The 16,812-nt window shown below is 32.6% G+C and overlaps 2 protein-coding genes across 4 annotated transcripts; one reads left to right on the top strand and one right to left on the bottom strand.

Moving 5' to 3' along the window:
• Positions 1 to 255: 255 nt before the first annotated feature.
• LOC107952879 (autophagy-related protein 3) lies at positions 256 to 3,584 on the top strand. 3 transcript variants are annotated; one of them, XR_001698966.2, is made up of 11 exons: positions 268 to 537; positions 711 to 781; positions 899 to 1,015; positions 1,105 to 1,271; positions 1,480 to 1,565; positions 1,721 to 1,772; positions 1,935 to 2,000; positions 2,148 to 2,275; positions 2,512 to 2,614; positions 3,042 to 3,125; positions 3,219 to 3,584. XR_001698966.2 is itself a non-coding variant. In XM_016888078.2 (10 exons), exons 1-9 carry the CDS (start codon positions 377 to 379, stop codon positions 2,606 to 2,608), a joined length of 945 nt encoding a protein of 314 aa, XP_016743567.1. In that variant the 5' UTR covers positions 256 to 376; the 3' UTR covers positions 2,609 to 2,614; positions 3,219 to 3,584. The 3 variants fall into 3 exon arrangements, 2 of the variants coding, with proteins under 2 accessions (XP_016743567.1, XP_016743568.1); XM_016888078.2 differs by lacking the exon at positions 3,042 to 3,125 and having other exon boundaries at positions 256 to 537; XM_016888079.2 differs by lacking the exon at positions 3,042 to 3,125 and having other exon boundaries at positions 3,228 to 3,584.
• A 959-nt stretch (positions 3,585 to 4,543) lies between these two features.
• LOC107955799 (auxin-induced in root cultures protein 12) lies at positions 4,544 to 5,284 on the bottom strand. Its single transcript, XM_016891597.1, has one exon. The coding sequence runs from the start codon at positions 5,282 to 5,284 to the stop codon at positions 4,544 to 4,546; it is 741 nt and encodes a 246-aa protein (XP_016747086.1).
• Between the last annotated feature and the right edge of the window lie 11,528 nt (positions 5,285 to 16,812).

Below are 16,812 nucleotides of genomic sequence, written 5' to 3'. Positions count from 1 at the left end.
AGCATACTAGAATCACGGTCGACATCTCTATTTCTTCTTCTTCTTCTGGTTAATGACAACAAGGAATCTGTCAACTACCATGTCACTTTTTCATTACATTTGTAACAAAAAATGGTTAAAATGACTGATTTGTTATTTTTAAAAAATTGAGTGACTAAATTGAAATCAAAGTAATTATTTTATCAACTATCTCAAAATTAAGTGACTATTGGTGCAATTTACCCTTTTATTTATTTATTTATTTGGTTTTTTCCCATATAATCAAATACATTTGGCAATCCTTTTCGCTGTCCACCTCGTCGATAAGTATCTCCAGGGTTTCAACTCACTCTTCAATCTTCGACTGAACCGCTAGAGTTTCGGTTGATCGTAAAAGATGGTGCTTTCTCAGAAGATTCACGAGGCTTTCAAAGGAACTGTAGAGAGAATAACAGGGCCCCGCACCATCTCTGCTTTTAAAGAGAAAGGGGTTTTGAGCGTCTCCGAGTTCATCCTCGCGGGCGACAATCTCGTCTCCAAATGCCCTACCTGGTCTTGGTATTTTCTCCTCCAAGTGTTTTTGGTAGTTCTATGATTCTATGGTTGCACCAATCAATTCTGATTTTCATATTGTATATCCATGTTAATGGATTATTTTATGCTAAAATTTTAATTTGACTGTGTAACTCAGTGTACGATAGTTTAATTCAGTGGACTGGTGTGAATTTTAGGGAATCAGGAGAGCCAAGCAAGAGGAAGTCCTATTTACCGCCCGAAAAGCAATACTTGATTACTAGGAATGGTGAAATTGACCACCATTTTACTTGAATTTCTTTTCTCTTTCTGTCAAATGTTTTTTTTTCTTGAATTTAGTATCATGATCATTACTAGAAATCTTATTTGGTGATTTTCTGGTTAGTTCCTTGCCTGAGGAGGGCTGCATCGGTGGAACAAGAGTATGAAGCTGCTGGAGGAGAGGTTCTTCTTGATAATGAAGACAATGATGGTTGGTTGGCGACTCATGGGAGACCTAAAGGTTATCTTCTTCCTTGAGATTGCACTTGTTTAGTTGTTTGAAACTGAGATGAAAATTTGGACTTCTTATGCTACTTCTCTTCCTGACAGATAGAAATGATGTGGAGGAAATCTTGCCTTCAATGGAGACTTTAGAAATAAGGCAGAATGAGACTGTAAGGTCGATACCTTCATATTTTGGAAGCGGTGAAAATGAAGAAGATATACCCGACATGGCTGACTATGAAGAAGCGGACAATGCTATTGATACTGATGCAGTAAATCCTGAGAAACTTATCTGATAGGCAAATTGATTTTCATTGCTTTATTTTTCTTTTCTTTCTGTAACCAATTGGTGTAGATTAGCCTTCTATAAAAATTGAAAGCATATAAACTAATTTGTTGTACTACCTTAACACTGCATACCTGATGGTTAACCTCGAAGGTTATTTATGTACTGATTTGATTCGCCTATGATCAATGCAGGCAACTCTACCATCGGATTACCTTGTTGCTCAAGAGCCTGATGATGACAATATTTTACGGACCCGAACCTATGATGTCAGCATAACGTAAGATAATCCTGGTGCTAGCAAACTTGCTTAGAAATTTTTGTCAGAATATGCGCTTCTCAATCTTAAACATTTCTCTTGATAACTCATTAACTTGATGTCAAACCAAACATCTAGTGAGAGTTTAAACTTGCTAAACTTTATTTTCTTTGCAGGTATGATAAATACTATCAAACTCCAAGGGTCTGGCTTACTGGGTATGATGAGGTAGGTGTTGGAGAATGGGGCCATCCTCCCCCCAAATTCTCCCTTGCCGTATATAATAATAAAATGAAACCCCTGCATTTACTGCATTCTGTTTATTTAAAAGCAAAAATTGAACTAATCAATATGGCTCAAATCAATCCCCTCATCTTAATTTGGGCGTAGTTGAGGATGCTTTTGCAACCAGAGCTTGTGCTGGAGGATGTTAGTCAGGACCATGCACACAAAACTGTATGTTGTACTTGCCAATTTAAGATTTTATATTTACTTCATTCTTTTTAGTTAGGGTATGAATTCAGTTTACTTGTCTCATATTTTTGTCTTCATGCTCCTAAGAATTTGAAAAATGTCTTACCCCATGCTGATTCCTGGATACAGGTTACTATTGAGGACCATCCTCACTTACCTGGGAAACACGCGTCTGTACACCCATGCAGACATGGTGCTGTGATGAAAAAGATCATTGATGTGCTGATGTCTCATGGTGTTGATCCAGAAGTTGATAAGTAAAACTTTGTTCCCCCATTTTACTGCTAAATTGCTGTGAATTGACCCTTTTAGCTTTTGATAAAACATGTGTGCAAGTGTGATTACAAATTTATGACAACTCTGATCATATTGTTTTCTTACTCTTAAAATTACAGTATACATGTACTTTTAGGTTCTTTGTGCTATTAATGTTACTGGCATTTCTCTTGTAAACTTTGCTCATGAGTTTCTTTTTCCAACTCGACCATTGCAGGTATCTTTTCTTGTTCTTGAAATTTGTGGCCTCTGTAATTCCAACAATTGAGTATGACTACACCATGGACTTTGATCTTGGTAGCTCCAGCAGTTAAATAGAGGTAACCATCATTTCTTAGCTTTGTAGTAAATTAGGTTAAAATGTGCCATAACTCCATGTACTCTTCATAAATTTGGAATTTAGTCCCTGTACTTTTACTTTTAGGAACTTAGTCCATCCACTTTTCATATTTCAAAATTTAGGTCTAACTATTAAATTTGTTAAAATTATTTTGTTAAATTCAGATTCATTACAATGTCATTTTTTTAGTTACGTCGCTACCAAGTGAGTATTTTTTTTTTTAAAAATGTCTCACCAACAAATTTAACATAAAAAATAACAGTCTTAACAATTAGACCTGAATTTCTTAAAAATAGAGAGATTAAAATAAAAATAAAAGGATTAAATCCTAAATTTATGAAGAGTACAAGCCCTATGACATATTTTAACCATTAAATTACCTATTTACTCAATAGTATCATATGCAGTTTGCATTCGAGACTGATGATTAGCAACACCATCATTTCTTTCATTTTGGGTCGATGTACCACCTGAAACCTGCACTTTTACATGTACTATTCGAGACCCACACACATAATACTTGTATAAAGCTTCATATCACTACAGTTTACGCTACTTGACTGAACTGATTTCTATATTATCAGACTTTGCAGGCACAGATTGACAATTTGGAGCTAGTTGATTATTATCTGATGCATTCCTGAAGCTACTTGTAATGTCTGCAGTCAGCGCTGGATGGTCAACCATCCTTCCAAGCACTGAATGACAGATAATTGTGTCGCTGTTTGTTCATAAGCTATTAATGACTGCCACGCTTGTAAATACATCTGTTAATAAACTGAAACTTACCTTTCTACATTGTTATTTTGCCACAAATATGATTGGCCTTTGGGTATAGTGAGTTTGATTGTGCCTTGTAAATATGATTCTTGAGTGGGGATTGTGAATCGGTAAGACTACTGTATGGTTGGTTGCTAGATATAAATAAAATAGTACTTTGTTGAGTGCTAGTACTCAAAGCTAACGAGATTTCTAGAAGAGCCAACTCTGTGTTTTTTTTACAATAGAGCAAGCTAAAAGACATATGTACAACACCTGACGTTTATCAAAACTTTCGAATAAACACATGGAGGGTATAATAAATCCTGAAGCCAGAGGTCAAAAGGAAACATTCAAAAGATATGGACGTTATTATAGCATTTATTTATAACTTTACCAAAAAAATGGAAGTCTTGAGTTGAGAGCAAGAATGTCATTGGCATGAACCCAAATCTCTTAATTTTATGATGCAATTACAAACATTCTCCTCTTCTGTAAATAATATAACTACTAAAGGAATCTGAAGATTTTCTTCCAACAACTCAGCCTCACATGAAACAAAGAAAAATTATGACAAAAGAAGGAAAGTAATGATACACCATGTGCGACCTTTCTATATATTTCTTTGGATAAATTTTACTATTTCATTATACGATCAATCCTGAGTAATCTGCAAAACTTAAAAGATTCCAGTGGCAATCCCTTTTGTCTATTTTCCAATCTTAGATTTGAGACTGTGACAACTGCTTTTGTATATTTTTCCAATGAAACTGAGTTTTGATATCTTTCCCCTGCAACTCATCTTCTTATGGAAATTACTATGTCAGGATTGCTTACCACTCGCACATGCAGCAAGGGAAAGGAATATCTGAGTCACTCAAATGTGCCGTGGATCATTTATTCAGAGCTTTGTAATTTTGCAAGAGCATTATGGTGTAGCTATTGCTCTTAATTTAGTACATACTGATGTAATATTTTGTAAAGTTTGCAATATTACTGTTTTAGCAAAGAAAGAAATGGAGTGATCTTGGTCTTCGACGAAACAAGGTAAATAATGCAAAGGCGATTCCAACAGGTCAACCTGGATTCTCTTTTCAATAAAATATGTTTTAATAATATTACTAATAGTAATAAAATATGCTGGTTTTTATTACACTTCAAAATCACAGTACAGAAACCAGCCAGGAAACCAAAGCCAAGATCCAGAATCCAGCATATATTTAGCCCTGGAACCATCTCCCGAGTCATTATGAGGTACAGGTGACGGCGCAGGGGATGAGGAACCTGAACTTACTTTCTCCACCAACTTCAACTCTCCCCAAGAACCCAGATTAGCTTTACCAAACTCATGCTTCATGGGGTGACCGTCACTCACCCCTGGTCCCACTTGCCAAACCTGGTTCAGCTTCTCAACGCTGCCTTCAACTTTCAATGAACCATATACAACCATCTTTCCGTCGTTAGTAGCCTCGGCTTCCAGGTCCCACACGTCGAAGGATAGCTTCCCTTCTACAATAGATCTGTAGGAGCTTATGTTATAGGTTTTAACAACAATCGAGCCTTTGTTCTTGAAGGCAAGGAGGGCTTGGGAACCTGCCATCCCTGTGTCCGTGGGGTTGACGGCCCAAGCTATCCAACCGTCGGCGTTGGAGGGAGCAGCTGAGAAGGCAATGAAAAGGGAGGAGTTTGTGGCGTTGTAGGTGAAATGGAGGGTGCAGTTTAGGGTGGGAAGCTCGGTGCAGTTTAGGGTGGGAAGCTCTGTGCAGTTGGAGTAGTGTCTTATGCCGCCGGGAAGTTTCAGGGATGAACAGTCGATTGAATGTGAAGGTGAAATCAAAGTAAGCCAAAGGGAAAAGAATACAATTAGTGATGGACAAAACAGAGACCCCATTTTCTCTTTTGATTTTATGACAAAGAAAATGGAGACGACAATTATTATGGTTCATGTTTGGAGAATTTTGGAGGAATATATAAAGGTAGAAAGATTGGCTGAAACTGGAATCTTAAGTTGGGCTTATAGTTATGAATCCAATAGTTTGATGCCACGTTGATGGGCTTGTTTTAGTAGGGGTAGATCACATGCACAATCTGAATGGAATTAGGCGAGAACAAGTTGAAACAGAGATAAAAGAAAAGTTACTAATAGCAAAGGCTGCATATGGTTATTTAAGTGAGTGGAGTATGATGACATCTCAAAGTTGTCATCAATTATAGTGCGAAAATCTTTAAGATTTTATGGTTTATATTGGTACGTATGTGCAGGGTTGAAAAGTTGAAGGATTTAAATAAATTTATTGGTTCAGAAAATAAAATTAGATAAAAAAATAAGGTTGGTTAAAACTCAGATCAAGTCTCAAGTAAGATATTTTTTGTCCAGGCTTATTCCAGCTCAAATTTACAAAAGAACAAAAAATTTTGTTATTTTTTATTTTAATATTATTTTATTGTTATTTTCTCCCTATTTTGTTTCCATTTCACTATTATGTTACTACTATTTTATTGTTATTGTTTAGATATTGTATAACTGTTAATTTTGTTATTATTTTAGAGGCATTTGCTTGTTAAGTTGTATCTATTTTAGTGTTATTTAAGTATACATATTTTTAAAAATTTATTCTCAATTTATTGGGAAATATTTTTTTTAATGTTTATAGTATTTTTTATGTATTATATATATTTTATAGTAATATAAAAAATTAATACAGGCAGGCCAAGTCGGGCCCAGATTTTAGCATTTTTATTTGAGTCGGGTTTGGAAAAAAATTTAGGCCCATTTTCAAGCCAAACCTGGGCCTAACAAACGAGACCAAATTTTTTGTTAGGCCTGGCCCGGCCTATGAGCACCTTTAGGGTATTTTACGATTTAGTTTTGTTGGTACAAGAAATTAATAACGAGGAGACTAGGAGGAGAAGATAATGGTAATTGGAAGGCTAGATGATACACAAAGAGTTGGAATAGGAAGCTGAAAGAGAAAGAAATGAGAGGAACAAGGAAGGAAAAGGCTAGGGAGATAAGGTTTCCTTGGAGGAGAGAAAGTGAATCCCTTTGCTTCTCATGCTTTAGGGTATATAAGAGGGTGGTCCTTTGTCAAGTAGTGTCATGTCATCGACAATACAAGTGGTAAACCTGCCCGTGTAGTCAATTAGGTGGCAAGTCTATTGCATGTTAGTTTTTGCCATGCACAGTACTGTTGCTTGTAGTAAGTGACCTGTCATCTGGCCTAAATGAGATTCATAGATGGTCGGTCACAAATGACTCCATATGGAGGGTCACCATATAGGCTTTGAGACAGAGGGACGCTCATGGGTCGCAGTAAGTGGAGGGTCCTTGCTTAGGTTCTTTTCAGATCATTCTTCATTCTAGCACGTATCATTATTGAATTAGGAGTATAACAAGTTTACATTAAGGTTAAAATTTTTTGCTGAAATCTTTTAACATTTTATTTAAAAAGTATTGTGTTTTTACTATTAAAGTAAAAATATTTATTTAAATAATATTAAAATTCTTTAATATTATGATAAATTGAATATATAAACTTAAAAGTTGTTTCATTATTTTTATATTGTAGAATATGATATTATTTATTATTATAAATATGTGGGTATGTTTTTCATTGTTAGGAAGAGTACCTAAACACTCATCAATGTTAAATTCAAGGTAACATCAAATCACCATGCTAATGCGTATTTGATATGAAAATGGTAAAAGTGTGAATGTATATGAGTTAGGGTTCATGGGTCTTGTCCAATTCGAGAAATGGGTTTAAAATTTTATTTTAAATCTGATCTAAATAAAAAATATTAAAATCGAGTCTAACTTAGTTGGCTTGTATTAAATTTGTTTAAATTATTTTTATATAAAAATAAATTTAAAAATATAATACATTAAATATACTAAAAATATTAAAATAAATAACGCTAAAATAATTAAAACTTAACAAGTAAATACCTCTAAAATAATAGTAAAATTAACAATAAAATAAGAATTATACAAAATACAAACTATAATAACAAAATAGTAATAATATAATAGCGAAATAACAGCAAAATAGTTAATTTTAATCAGACCCAAACTAAATAAATTCTACATGAGATTCGGTCAATTTAAAAAACGAGCTTTACTTTTTGTTCAAGCCCATTTTTTAAGCTTATTTTCTTATCTAAACCTTCCCACTTTTAGATGACCTTTCAGGTCTAAACGAATAATCCGACCCATTATAGGTGTAATATGAGTGAGAGTTGTAATGTTAATTGATAAGATAGTAATGCAAAGAAAAATCGTCTCCCTCTTTTCCCTGTCCTTTTTTTTTGCCCCTCGTATTATTCCTTTGGCACCTGCGTAAACTTATTTCATATTACAGTTTATGACATCAACGTTTTTACAACGTTAACTTCTTGCTAAACATAGAAAAAATTCTGTAGTCTGAATGGAAAAATATGAATCAGCAGCAACGTTTTTCTTTCCTATTTGACTTTAACCTTCATTTCCCTGTTTTTTTCTCCTTTTCTGGTATCAAAAGAGAGAAATCCGAAAAATATAAGTGCTCAGGATCGTGTTTCGATTTGCTTGACTGTTCTTATAGCAGCTCCATTGTCTTTGAGTCATGGTGCATCTCGGCTAAGACCATGGGTTTTCATGGCTGTAGTGGCAATCTTATGGTAAAGAGGTTTAATACTTCCGTTTCAATCTGCCCTTAGCAGTGGGGGTTGCCTCATTGTGATCGCAAGTTTTAGAACCTACCCAGTTACTGAAGCAATTTATGGAACATAATGGGAGAGAACAAAGAAGGTTCCAATGTCATGTTATACTTGATTGTCACTTTTATGTTTACAATAAAGTTTCACTTGAGAAAACTCATTTGCTTGTTTTTAAAGAACTCACGTTCACTCTCTTCTTCAACCATACGGTTTACTGCTAATATAACTCAAAGCCTTCAATTGCTAACTCTTCAATTTCCCATTTTTTCATTTATTCTGCATCTGATTTGATCACCCAAGGTACTTGCAGCGATTTTTATGTATTTTGTTTCTCCCATATTTGGTCATCTTTATGATCAGTTTCATGAGCTCAAAGCATGCCCGAAACTTGGATAAGGATTGTGAGATTTATCTTCCTTGCTCGTTAAAGACAGGGAAGACATGGAAGTTATTGTGTATTCACTTGATGATCGCAAAGAATCAGCCACGAATGTCAATGAAGTATTGCTATGAGTATTTACAAATTAAAGGGACGGAGGGGAAAGGATTGTATGAAATAGTGACGCCACGTCATCTGTATCCCTTTCCAATAGTTTTATGCCACATCAGTATTCTTATCTTGAATTTCGGTATTTTAATTTGGATTTGATTTTTTTCATAATAAAATCCTGAAATTCAGGATAAAAATACTGATGTGGCATAAAACTATTCGAAAGGAATACAAATAATGTGGCATCACTGTTTTATACAATCTTTTCTCAGGGACAGAGTTAATGGCAAACTCCCATTATTTTGCTAACAGTGCCAAGAAAATAGTGGTGGAGCTCATAAGGGGGCACATAATAGTGATATATTATTATTTAAATACATTGATTGGATTTCATGTATGTTTATTTGTCATATCTTTCCTTGAAATTTAATGTTTTTTATCACATTTGAAAAAATATATATATTTCATTAAAGGGAGTTATGTTTTGAAAATGCCAAACTGATTTAGAAGAAGATTTTCAAAATGTAAATTTTTCTTAAATTTTTATTATATGAGGAGATTGTTAATTTTACCAAGCTTTTGATATATAAATTTTATTAAATAAATTATTTAGCGTTTGAAACATTTTCAAAGCATTTTAAAAACTTATAAAATACTTTTAAAAATACATATTTTAAATGTATTTTAACTTAGTTAAATGTTTTTGAAGTCTATGTCAAAGTGTTTTTAACTATTTAAAATATGCAAGTCAAGCATGGAAGTTCTGAATGCAAATTTCTAATTGATTTAGGGGTGGATTTTTAAAATGTAAATTTCTCTTAAATTTTTGTTATATATATAAAAAAATAAGATTGTTAGAATGCAAATTTCTCTTAAATTTTTGTTATATATATAAAAAAATAAGATTGTTAGTTTTGACGTCTCAAGCTTTTGATATAACGAAATTTAAGATAAATTTTATTAACTAAGTCATGTAGGTAGTGTTTAGAAAACCACCTATTAATTGGATTTGAGTGTAATTGTTTGTAATTATAAAAGTTTGTTAGGTAATCATTATAATTGATGGGTCTCACCAAATTGGATGTAATTGGAGCACCCCACTTACACTTTCCAATTCTTTAGTGGAGGGTAAGAATCTGAGTAATTATACATGCAATTACACTCAAATCTATTTTTTTTTTTTAAATTGTTTTTATACAAGTTGTAAAAAGTATATTATAAGGATGAAAATGTATAAGTGTTTGGGATGATTATGGAAAAAATTATTATATTATAAATCCTACAAAATATATTATAAAAATAATTTGTGTATTTTAAAAAGTTATAAAAAAATTATATTATTTAAAATCCTAAAAAAATTAAAGTTATGGTTAAAAAAATTTGTTATAATAATAAATTACATGTTATAAAAGTGTTATAATATATTTATTTATAAAAAATTATGGCCAAATATGGATATAACTTATTTATGTGTCCATGCTATATATTATTGTTAAAGTTGTGTGACCCATATTCTAAGAGATTACTTGCAAGTTAATTTAAACAAAATCTAAGAGACTGCTTGCAAGTCAAGTTAAACAAAATATATTTTCTTTCTAGAAGATTTAGTAGTATAATATATTTTGCATTGATTAGAATTAGTCTTTTTCAACCTATAAATAGATGTGGTTGAAACTTCTCTTGTATAATCATTCAAATTCAACATTAGTGAATTTTCTTCTTCAATACCTGTGGCTTTTCCCGAAAAGGTTTCACGTAAAATTTGTGTGTTCTATTTTTCTTTCTTTTTCTTTGCAATCTTTCTACATTTTTGTTATCGATGTTCAGATTTTAACAAATTGGTATCAGAGCTTTTTCTGTTGCTTGTCTCAATCACGGTAATAGCGACAATGAAGTATGATATTTTGTTGTTGGATTACAACACTAGATTCTCGTTGTGGTAGATAAAGATGCAAGCAGTTCTTGCGTAAATGGATTTGGAGGATGCTCTGCTAGGGGTAGATAAGATGCCTTCGATATTGACAGAGGAAGAGAATAAGCGTAAAGATCAAAATGCTTTAACGCAATTATATCTACATCTGTTGAATGAAATTCTACAAGACGTGATGAAGGAGAAGATCGTCATTGCATTATGGGAAAAGCTACAACAGTTATACATGTTGAAAATCCTAACTAGCAAGTTGCATATGAAGTAGCACCTTTATGCTTATCGTTTGGAGGAAGGTGCGTCTATGTACAAACGCTTAACTGTGTTTAAAGAAATTCTCTCGGACCTAGAGGCCATGGAGGTTCAATATGATAAAGAAGATTTAGGGTTAATTCTACTTTGTTCGTTGCCATGTCTTATTCAACCTTTAGAGATACGATTTTGTATAGTCGTAAGTCTCTCATAGTTGATGAAATTTATGATTCCTTAACATCGTATGACAAGATGAAGCATCTTGTGTCTGGATCTAACTATCGAGGAGAGGGTCTTATTTTTCGTGGGAGACAAGAACAAAATACTAATGATAATCATGAGAGGACACATGAAAGAAATCATTGCGGTAAATCTAAGGTAGATCGAGATCTTCAAAAAAAGGTAAAACCTGTAACTTTTATAAGAAGAAAGGGCACATTAAGTTTGAATGCTATAAGTTACATAATAAAATCAAAAGAGAGGCAGCGAATCAAAAGGAAAAACAACCAAAACAATCTGGTGAAGCTGATGTTGTAGAAGACTACATCAATGGTGAATTCCTAGTTCCTTTTGTTGACAGTCCTAAAGTAAGCGAGGAGTGGATCCTTGTTTCTGATTGCACCTTCCATATGACTCCTAATCGGGATTGATTTACAATATATGAAACAGTGTCTGAAGGTGTTGTTTTGCTGGAAAATAATATTTTATGTAAAATAGTAATTATTGGCACGATCAAAATTAAGATGTTCGATAGAGTCTTCAGAACACTTAGTGACGTACGACATGTACCGGAATTGAAGAGGAATTTGATTTCGTTGAGTACTCTTAATTCAAAGGGGTACAAGTACATAGCTGAAAGTGGTGTTCTAAAGATTAGCAAAGGTTCACTCGTTGTGATGAAAGGGCAGAGAAAGACTGCCAAGTTATATGTTTTGCAAGGTTCAACTGTTACTGGTGGTACAGCCATCGTTTCTTCTTCCTTTTCAGATGATGATGTTACTAGACTTTGACATATGCGTCTAGGGCATATGAATGAGAACGACATGGTAGAATTGATCAAAAGAGAACTTCTTGATAGACAAGGCATTAGCAAATTGAAGTTCTGTGAGCACTGCCTTTTTGGGAAGCAAAAAAGAGTTTGATTCACCAAAAGAATCCATAACACAAAGAGAACACTGGATTATATTCATTTTGATCTTTGTAGACCATCTAGAGTGCCTTCGAGGGGTGCTGCTAATTATATGTTGACGATCATTGATGATTTTTCCAGAAAGTTTTAGGCATTCTTCATAAAGTAGAAAAGTGATGTGTTTTCCACGTTTAAAGCTTGGAAATCATGATTGAGAAATAGACAGGAAAACAAATAGAACACCTTTGCACAGATAATGGCTTGGTATTTTGTTATGATAAGTTTAATGAATTGTGCAAATCAGAAGGTATCGTGAGACACTTAACAGTTTATCATACTCCATAACAAAATGGCGTTGTAGAACGAATAAATTGAACGATCATGGAAAATGTTCAATGTATGTTGTAGAATGCTTGTTTACCATTCTTGGTTATAAGGCTGGTGTTAAATTATATAAGTTATAGTATCCTGAAAATAGAAAAGTTGTGATTAGCAGAGATATTATTTTTTATGAAACTGTTATGTTACCTAACTTATCTCTTAAAGACTCTTCCAATAAAAACCAGTAAAGTCCAAGCACACATGTGAAGCAGGTGGAGCTACAGATTACTCCAAAATCTACAACAAAGTCTACTTCTCATGTTAGTATAGAAACTCAAAGTAGGATTGCTTCTTCACCACAATATTCTATTTCTAAGAACAGACCTAGAAGAGAAATTAAACCTCCAAAGAGGTACGCCGAGGCTGATCTAGCTACTTATGCTTTAAACATGGCTAAAGATATAGATGTAAATTAAGAGCCATCTACTTATTCTAAGGCAGTTAGCTGTGAAGATTTAGGAAAGTGGATGCTTGCCATGTAAGAAGAGATGAAATTGCTTCATAAGAATAAAACATGGAATCTAGTAAAGCTTCCTAAAGGTAAAAAAGTTGTTTGCTCTAAATTGGTGTTCATTGTTGAAGAATACCCTTAAAGGGTTTCGTGGAAGAGGTGGAGAACTTGTTCGTTAAGAGTTCGTGGTGAAGAACTTATTCGTTGAGAATTCATGTCAAGGTGGAAATTGTTAGAGCGTGTGACCCAAATTCTAAGAGATTTCTTGCAAGTCAAGTTAAACAAAATATATTTTCTTTCTAGAAGATTTAGTAGTATAATATATTTTGCATTGATTAGAATTGGGCTTTTTCAACCTATAAATAGATGTGGTTGAAACTCCTCTTGTATAATCATTCGAATTTACCCATGGTTTTTCATTCCATGTAAAATCTGTGTGTTCTATTTTTCTTTCTTTTTCTTTGCAATCTTTCTACATTTTTATTATCGCCGTTCATATTTTAACAATTATAAAAATAGTATACTTATTCATAAAAAAATGTTATAGTTTTTTTTATCATAACTTATTTATAAATTTTTTTTCTTTCTAAAGTTATGAAAATTATATTTTTTTAAGAAATGTTATGAAAGTTTTGGACAACTTATAAAACTTTTTCTAAAAATATAATATTTTTTATTTTATTTTATTTTATTTTTTACTTAATTTACATATTATAAAAAGGAATTTGACTTAGTATAAGTCTTTCTCCAAATTAAGTTTATATAAGTTTTTATAATTAAAGTTATAGACTCTTTGGACTGTGGACTTAAATATTATAAGATCAATACTAATTATGCAAATAAAAAAGATTTTTTTTCAGCATATTGTAGGGTATGATACCATTTGAGAGAATAGTGTTAGACACAAGCGCCTTAGATAGCTCGCGAACTCTTTTATTTGAGATATTCGAAGCTTTAAAAAGTGATTGAGAAGACACTTGTTGATCTAAAAAGAAATTTCTAATATTATCAACGTCACCTTAGCATAACATAAAAATCAAGGTTGGATCATACTAGCATATTAAATATTTCATAACTTCAACCATAAGGGAAATTGGGATGATTCATACTTCATAAAGTACATAGAAGAAGGATATCTTGATAATTTTAATGATGCGGGTTCAAATTCAGATGAGGATGAACTCATCCAATGACTAACATATGATGATAAAGAGCATAAGTTAAATATTAAATAGGGAATAACTCAACAAATATGCACTAGAGCAATTCGATAAAATTGCATATGATATTTATTTTTCTTGCTATTTTTATTAGTAATTATATTATCAACTAATTTTTAAACTAACATAATATATATATATGATTATTTGATTTTAATTTTTGTTACTTGTTTAGAAATTATTTTTATCATACTAATTTTTTTATAATAATTAATACTTTTAAAAATATATAAATTATATAACTATGTAATTACAACTTGTACTACCAAACATGACATAGGGAATTATGATGTAATTACACTTTGTACACGTTTAAGGGATTACAATTCTTTGTAATTACAAGAGAGAGGATAGTAATTACCCTTCCATTCAATTACTCTATTTTGTAGGAACATTTTCAAAGCATTTTAAAGACTTGCAAAATACTTAAAAAAACATATTTTAAATGTGTTTTAACTTATCTAGATGGTTTTTAAGTTTTTGCCAAAGTGTTTTTAAATATTTAAATTTCATTCTATGCAAGTTTACTACCAAGTTCTGATGCTTATCTTAAGTGTATTGGAACATACGAAGCCAATAGCCTCAGAATGCAAATTGAGGGTAAGGTATCAGTATATAAGCTATGAGGTATTGAAACATGGCCTCAAGTTTCGATACATACTGTAATAGCCAATTTTTAGTGGTGCTGGAAAAGACGATTTTAGAACTCCATTTCCGTAAACCGTGCTTGTAAATACTAAATATGAATATTTACAGATTAATATAAAAATATATTGATGTTTAACCCATCAATTTTTATCTATTAATTACTTAATTTAGGTACAATGATTAAATTGTAAAAGTCTAATCGTTATAAGTTTTTAATTGACCAAAGACTTAGAGATTAAAATTGCAATAAACCAAAGGTTTAAAATAATAAATTAATCATTTTTTCAATAATATTTAGTGATTTATGATGACATCTTCCACTTTTGTTAATTAAAGGGTTAATTATGTTAATTAAAGTATGATTAGTTTAATTAATCAAGTTAATTAATTCTTAATCATACTATATAAGTAAAAATAATGTAAAAGGTTGTCATCTTTTTCACTCATCTTTTTCTTCTTGTTGATTTTGAAAGAAAGAAAACCCTTATGAAATTTTTAATGTTTTGATCAGGTATGTTCATATGGTATTTATTTACTTAGGTTGTTATGTGCTTGATTTGTAATACATATATGTGTGTGTTTGGTTGTGGAATAATTAGTTGTGAATTGGCATAAAAGGCTAGAATTAAACTAAATTGAAAAGTGATGTTTATATCTTTAAAAGGTGCTCGTATGAACTTAGTAAAAGTTAGGATACTATTAGCATATCAATAAGGACTTGTGCGGGCTTGTACGAGATTTATTACATATGTTATCGAGGTCCAACATTTGTTGCAGATTCTCAAATGTTATGTGACACAGGTTTTGTTGGGAAATGTGTCTATATTGTAGTAAACATGTAATTGTTTTCTATGTATTTGAACAATGAATAAATAAATAAATAAGTTAATTCCACATTTCACTATTATGTCTTTTTGTATTTCTGTCTTTCATGTTTTGCATACATAGCAAAATTGTGACAAATAAATATTAGCTCATTGATTGCCTAAGTTCAAATTGATGATAAGTGGCACCATAAGAATGTTTACTGTAACACCCCTCACTTGTATTCAATGCCGGAACAGGGTTCGAGGCATTACCAGACTTACATCACAAACAATCATACAAATCGAATCATAAATTTGCGTCCAAATTAAAACCATTCACATTCAATCATAAGGTCCCTAGTACGAGCCTACAAGGCCCAAAACATGCTTTGGAAGTGGTTCGAGACTAAACTGACAACTCGAGAAAATTTTACAAAACTTAGAAAATTTTTGTACTAAACAAAGGTCACACACCTGTGTGGATATAGGACACGCCCGTGTGGGCAAGCCGTGTGGTCACACACGACCGTGTCCTGACCCGTGTAACTCTCTGACTTGTAACCCATGAACAAATTGAGACCACACGGCCAAGTCACACTCCCATGTGCTAGGCCGTGTGGAAAATTAATTTTCATAAAATAGGTGCAGACTTTACATTGCCAGGGCACACGTCCGTGTTTGAGGCCGTGTCATCCACATGACTGAGACACACGCCCGTGTCTCTACCTGTGTGCTCAATTCTGAGCATTTTGTTTCTCAAAATTAAGGTGCAGGGGACACACAGCCAAAACACATGCCCATGGGGTAGACCGTGTGTCACACACGGCCTAGACACACGCCCGTGTGTCTACCCGTGTAGACAAAATAAAGGTTATTTACCAAGCCATTTGCCACCCTTATTAGCACAAACCCTTTCACAACTTTAATGTCATATAACATAGCATATTTGGACAACCAAACATCCACAATCAAGACTAATGCATATCAATGCAATACCATCCACTATCATGCTCACAACATTTATTATGTCCAAAATTAATCACGCTAATTTCACATATACTAAGTATCATTAAACTACTTTCATGACACCTATTTGTGCATAAGATAATCATCTCACCAATAAATCACATTTCCAACATAACACATTCATGTTATGAATCACATTCCATCATTCACCAAGCATACCATGACCATATCACCAAAGACATTGGCATATATATGAATACACTTAGGCTTACAACCATGTTAGCCAACATAAGTCAATTTACATGGCCAAATATCAAATCAAGCCTTTGACAAATAGAAGCCAATACATTGGCTAAAATAATAATGACACATATAACAAAATGACCAAGTCCGTAAATATGTCATACTTTCAAAATACTAAGATCATCAATACCCAAAAATGAGAGTTTGA

The sequence above is a fragment of the Gossypium hirsutum genome, chromosome A07 (assembly GCF_007990345.1).
Source record: "Gossypium hirsutum isolate 1008001.06 chromosome A07, Gossypium_hirsutum_v2.1, whole genome shotgun sequence".
Classification (NCBI taxonomy): domain Eukaryota; kingdom Viridiplantae; phylum Streptophyta; class Magnoliopsida; order Malvales; family Malvaceae; genus Gossypium; species Gossypium hirsutum.
Note: the sequence above shows the minus strand (reverse complement) of the source record. Positions and strands in the feature narration are given on the sequence as shown.

What these genes read in the sequence shown, in the direction of transcription:
- LOC107952879 (XM_016888078.2), top strand. Translation starts at nt 377, where the DNA reads ATGGTGCTTTCTCAGAAGATTCACGAGGCTTTCAAAGGAACTGTAGAG. An exon ending in ACCTATGATGTCAGCATAAC is followed by an intron (nt 1,566 to 1,720) that starts GTAAGATAATCC and finishes TTTTCTTTGCAG; the next exon opens with GTATGATAAATACTATCAAA. An exon ending in AGGACCATGCACACAAAACT is followed by an intron (nt 2,001 to 2,147) that starts GTATGTTGTACT and finishes TCCTGGATACAG; the next exon opens with GTTACTATTGAGGACCATCC.
- LOC107955799 (XM_016891597.1), bottom strand. Translation starts at nt 5,284, where the DNA reads ATGGGGTCTCTGTTTTGTCCATCACTAATTGTATTCTTTTCCCTTTGG.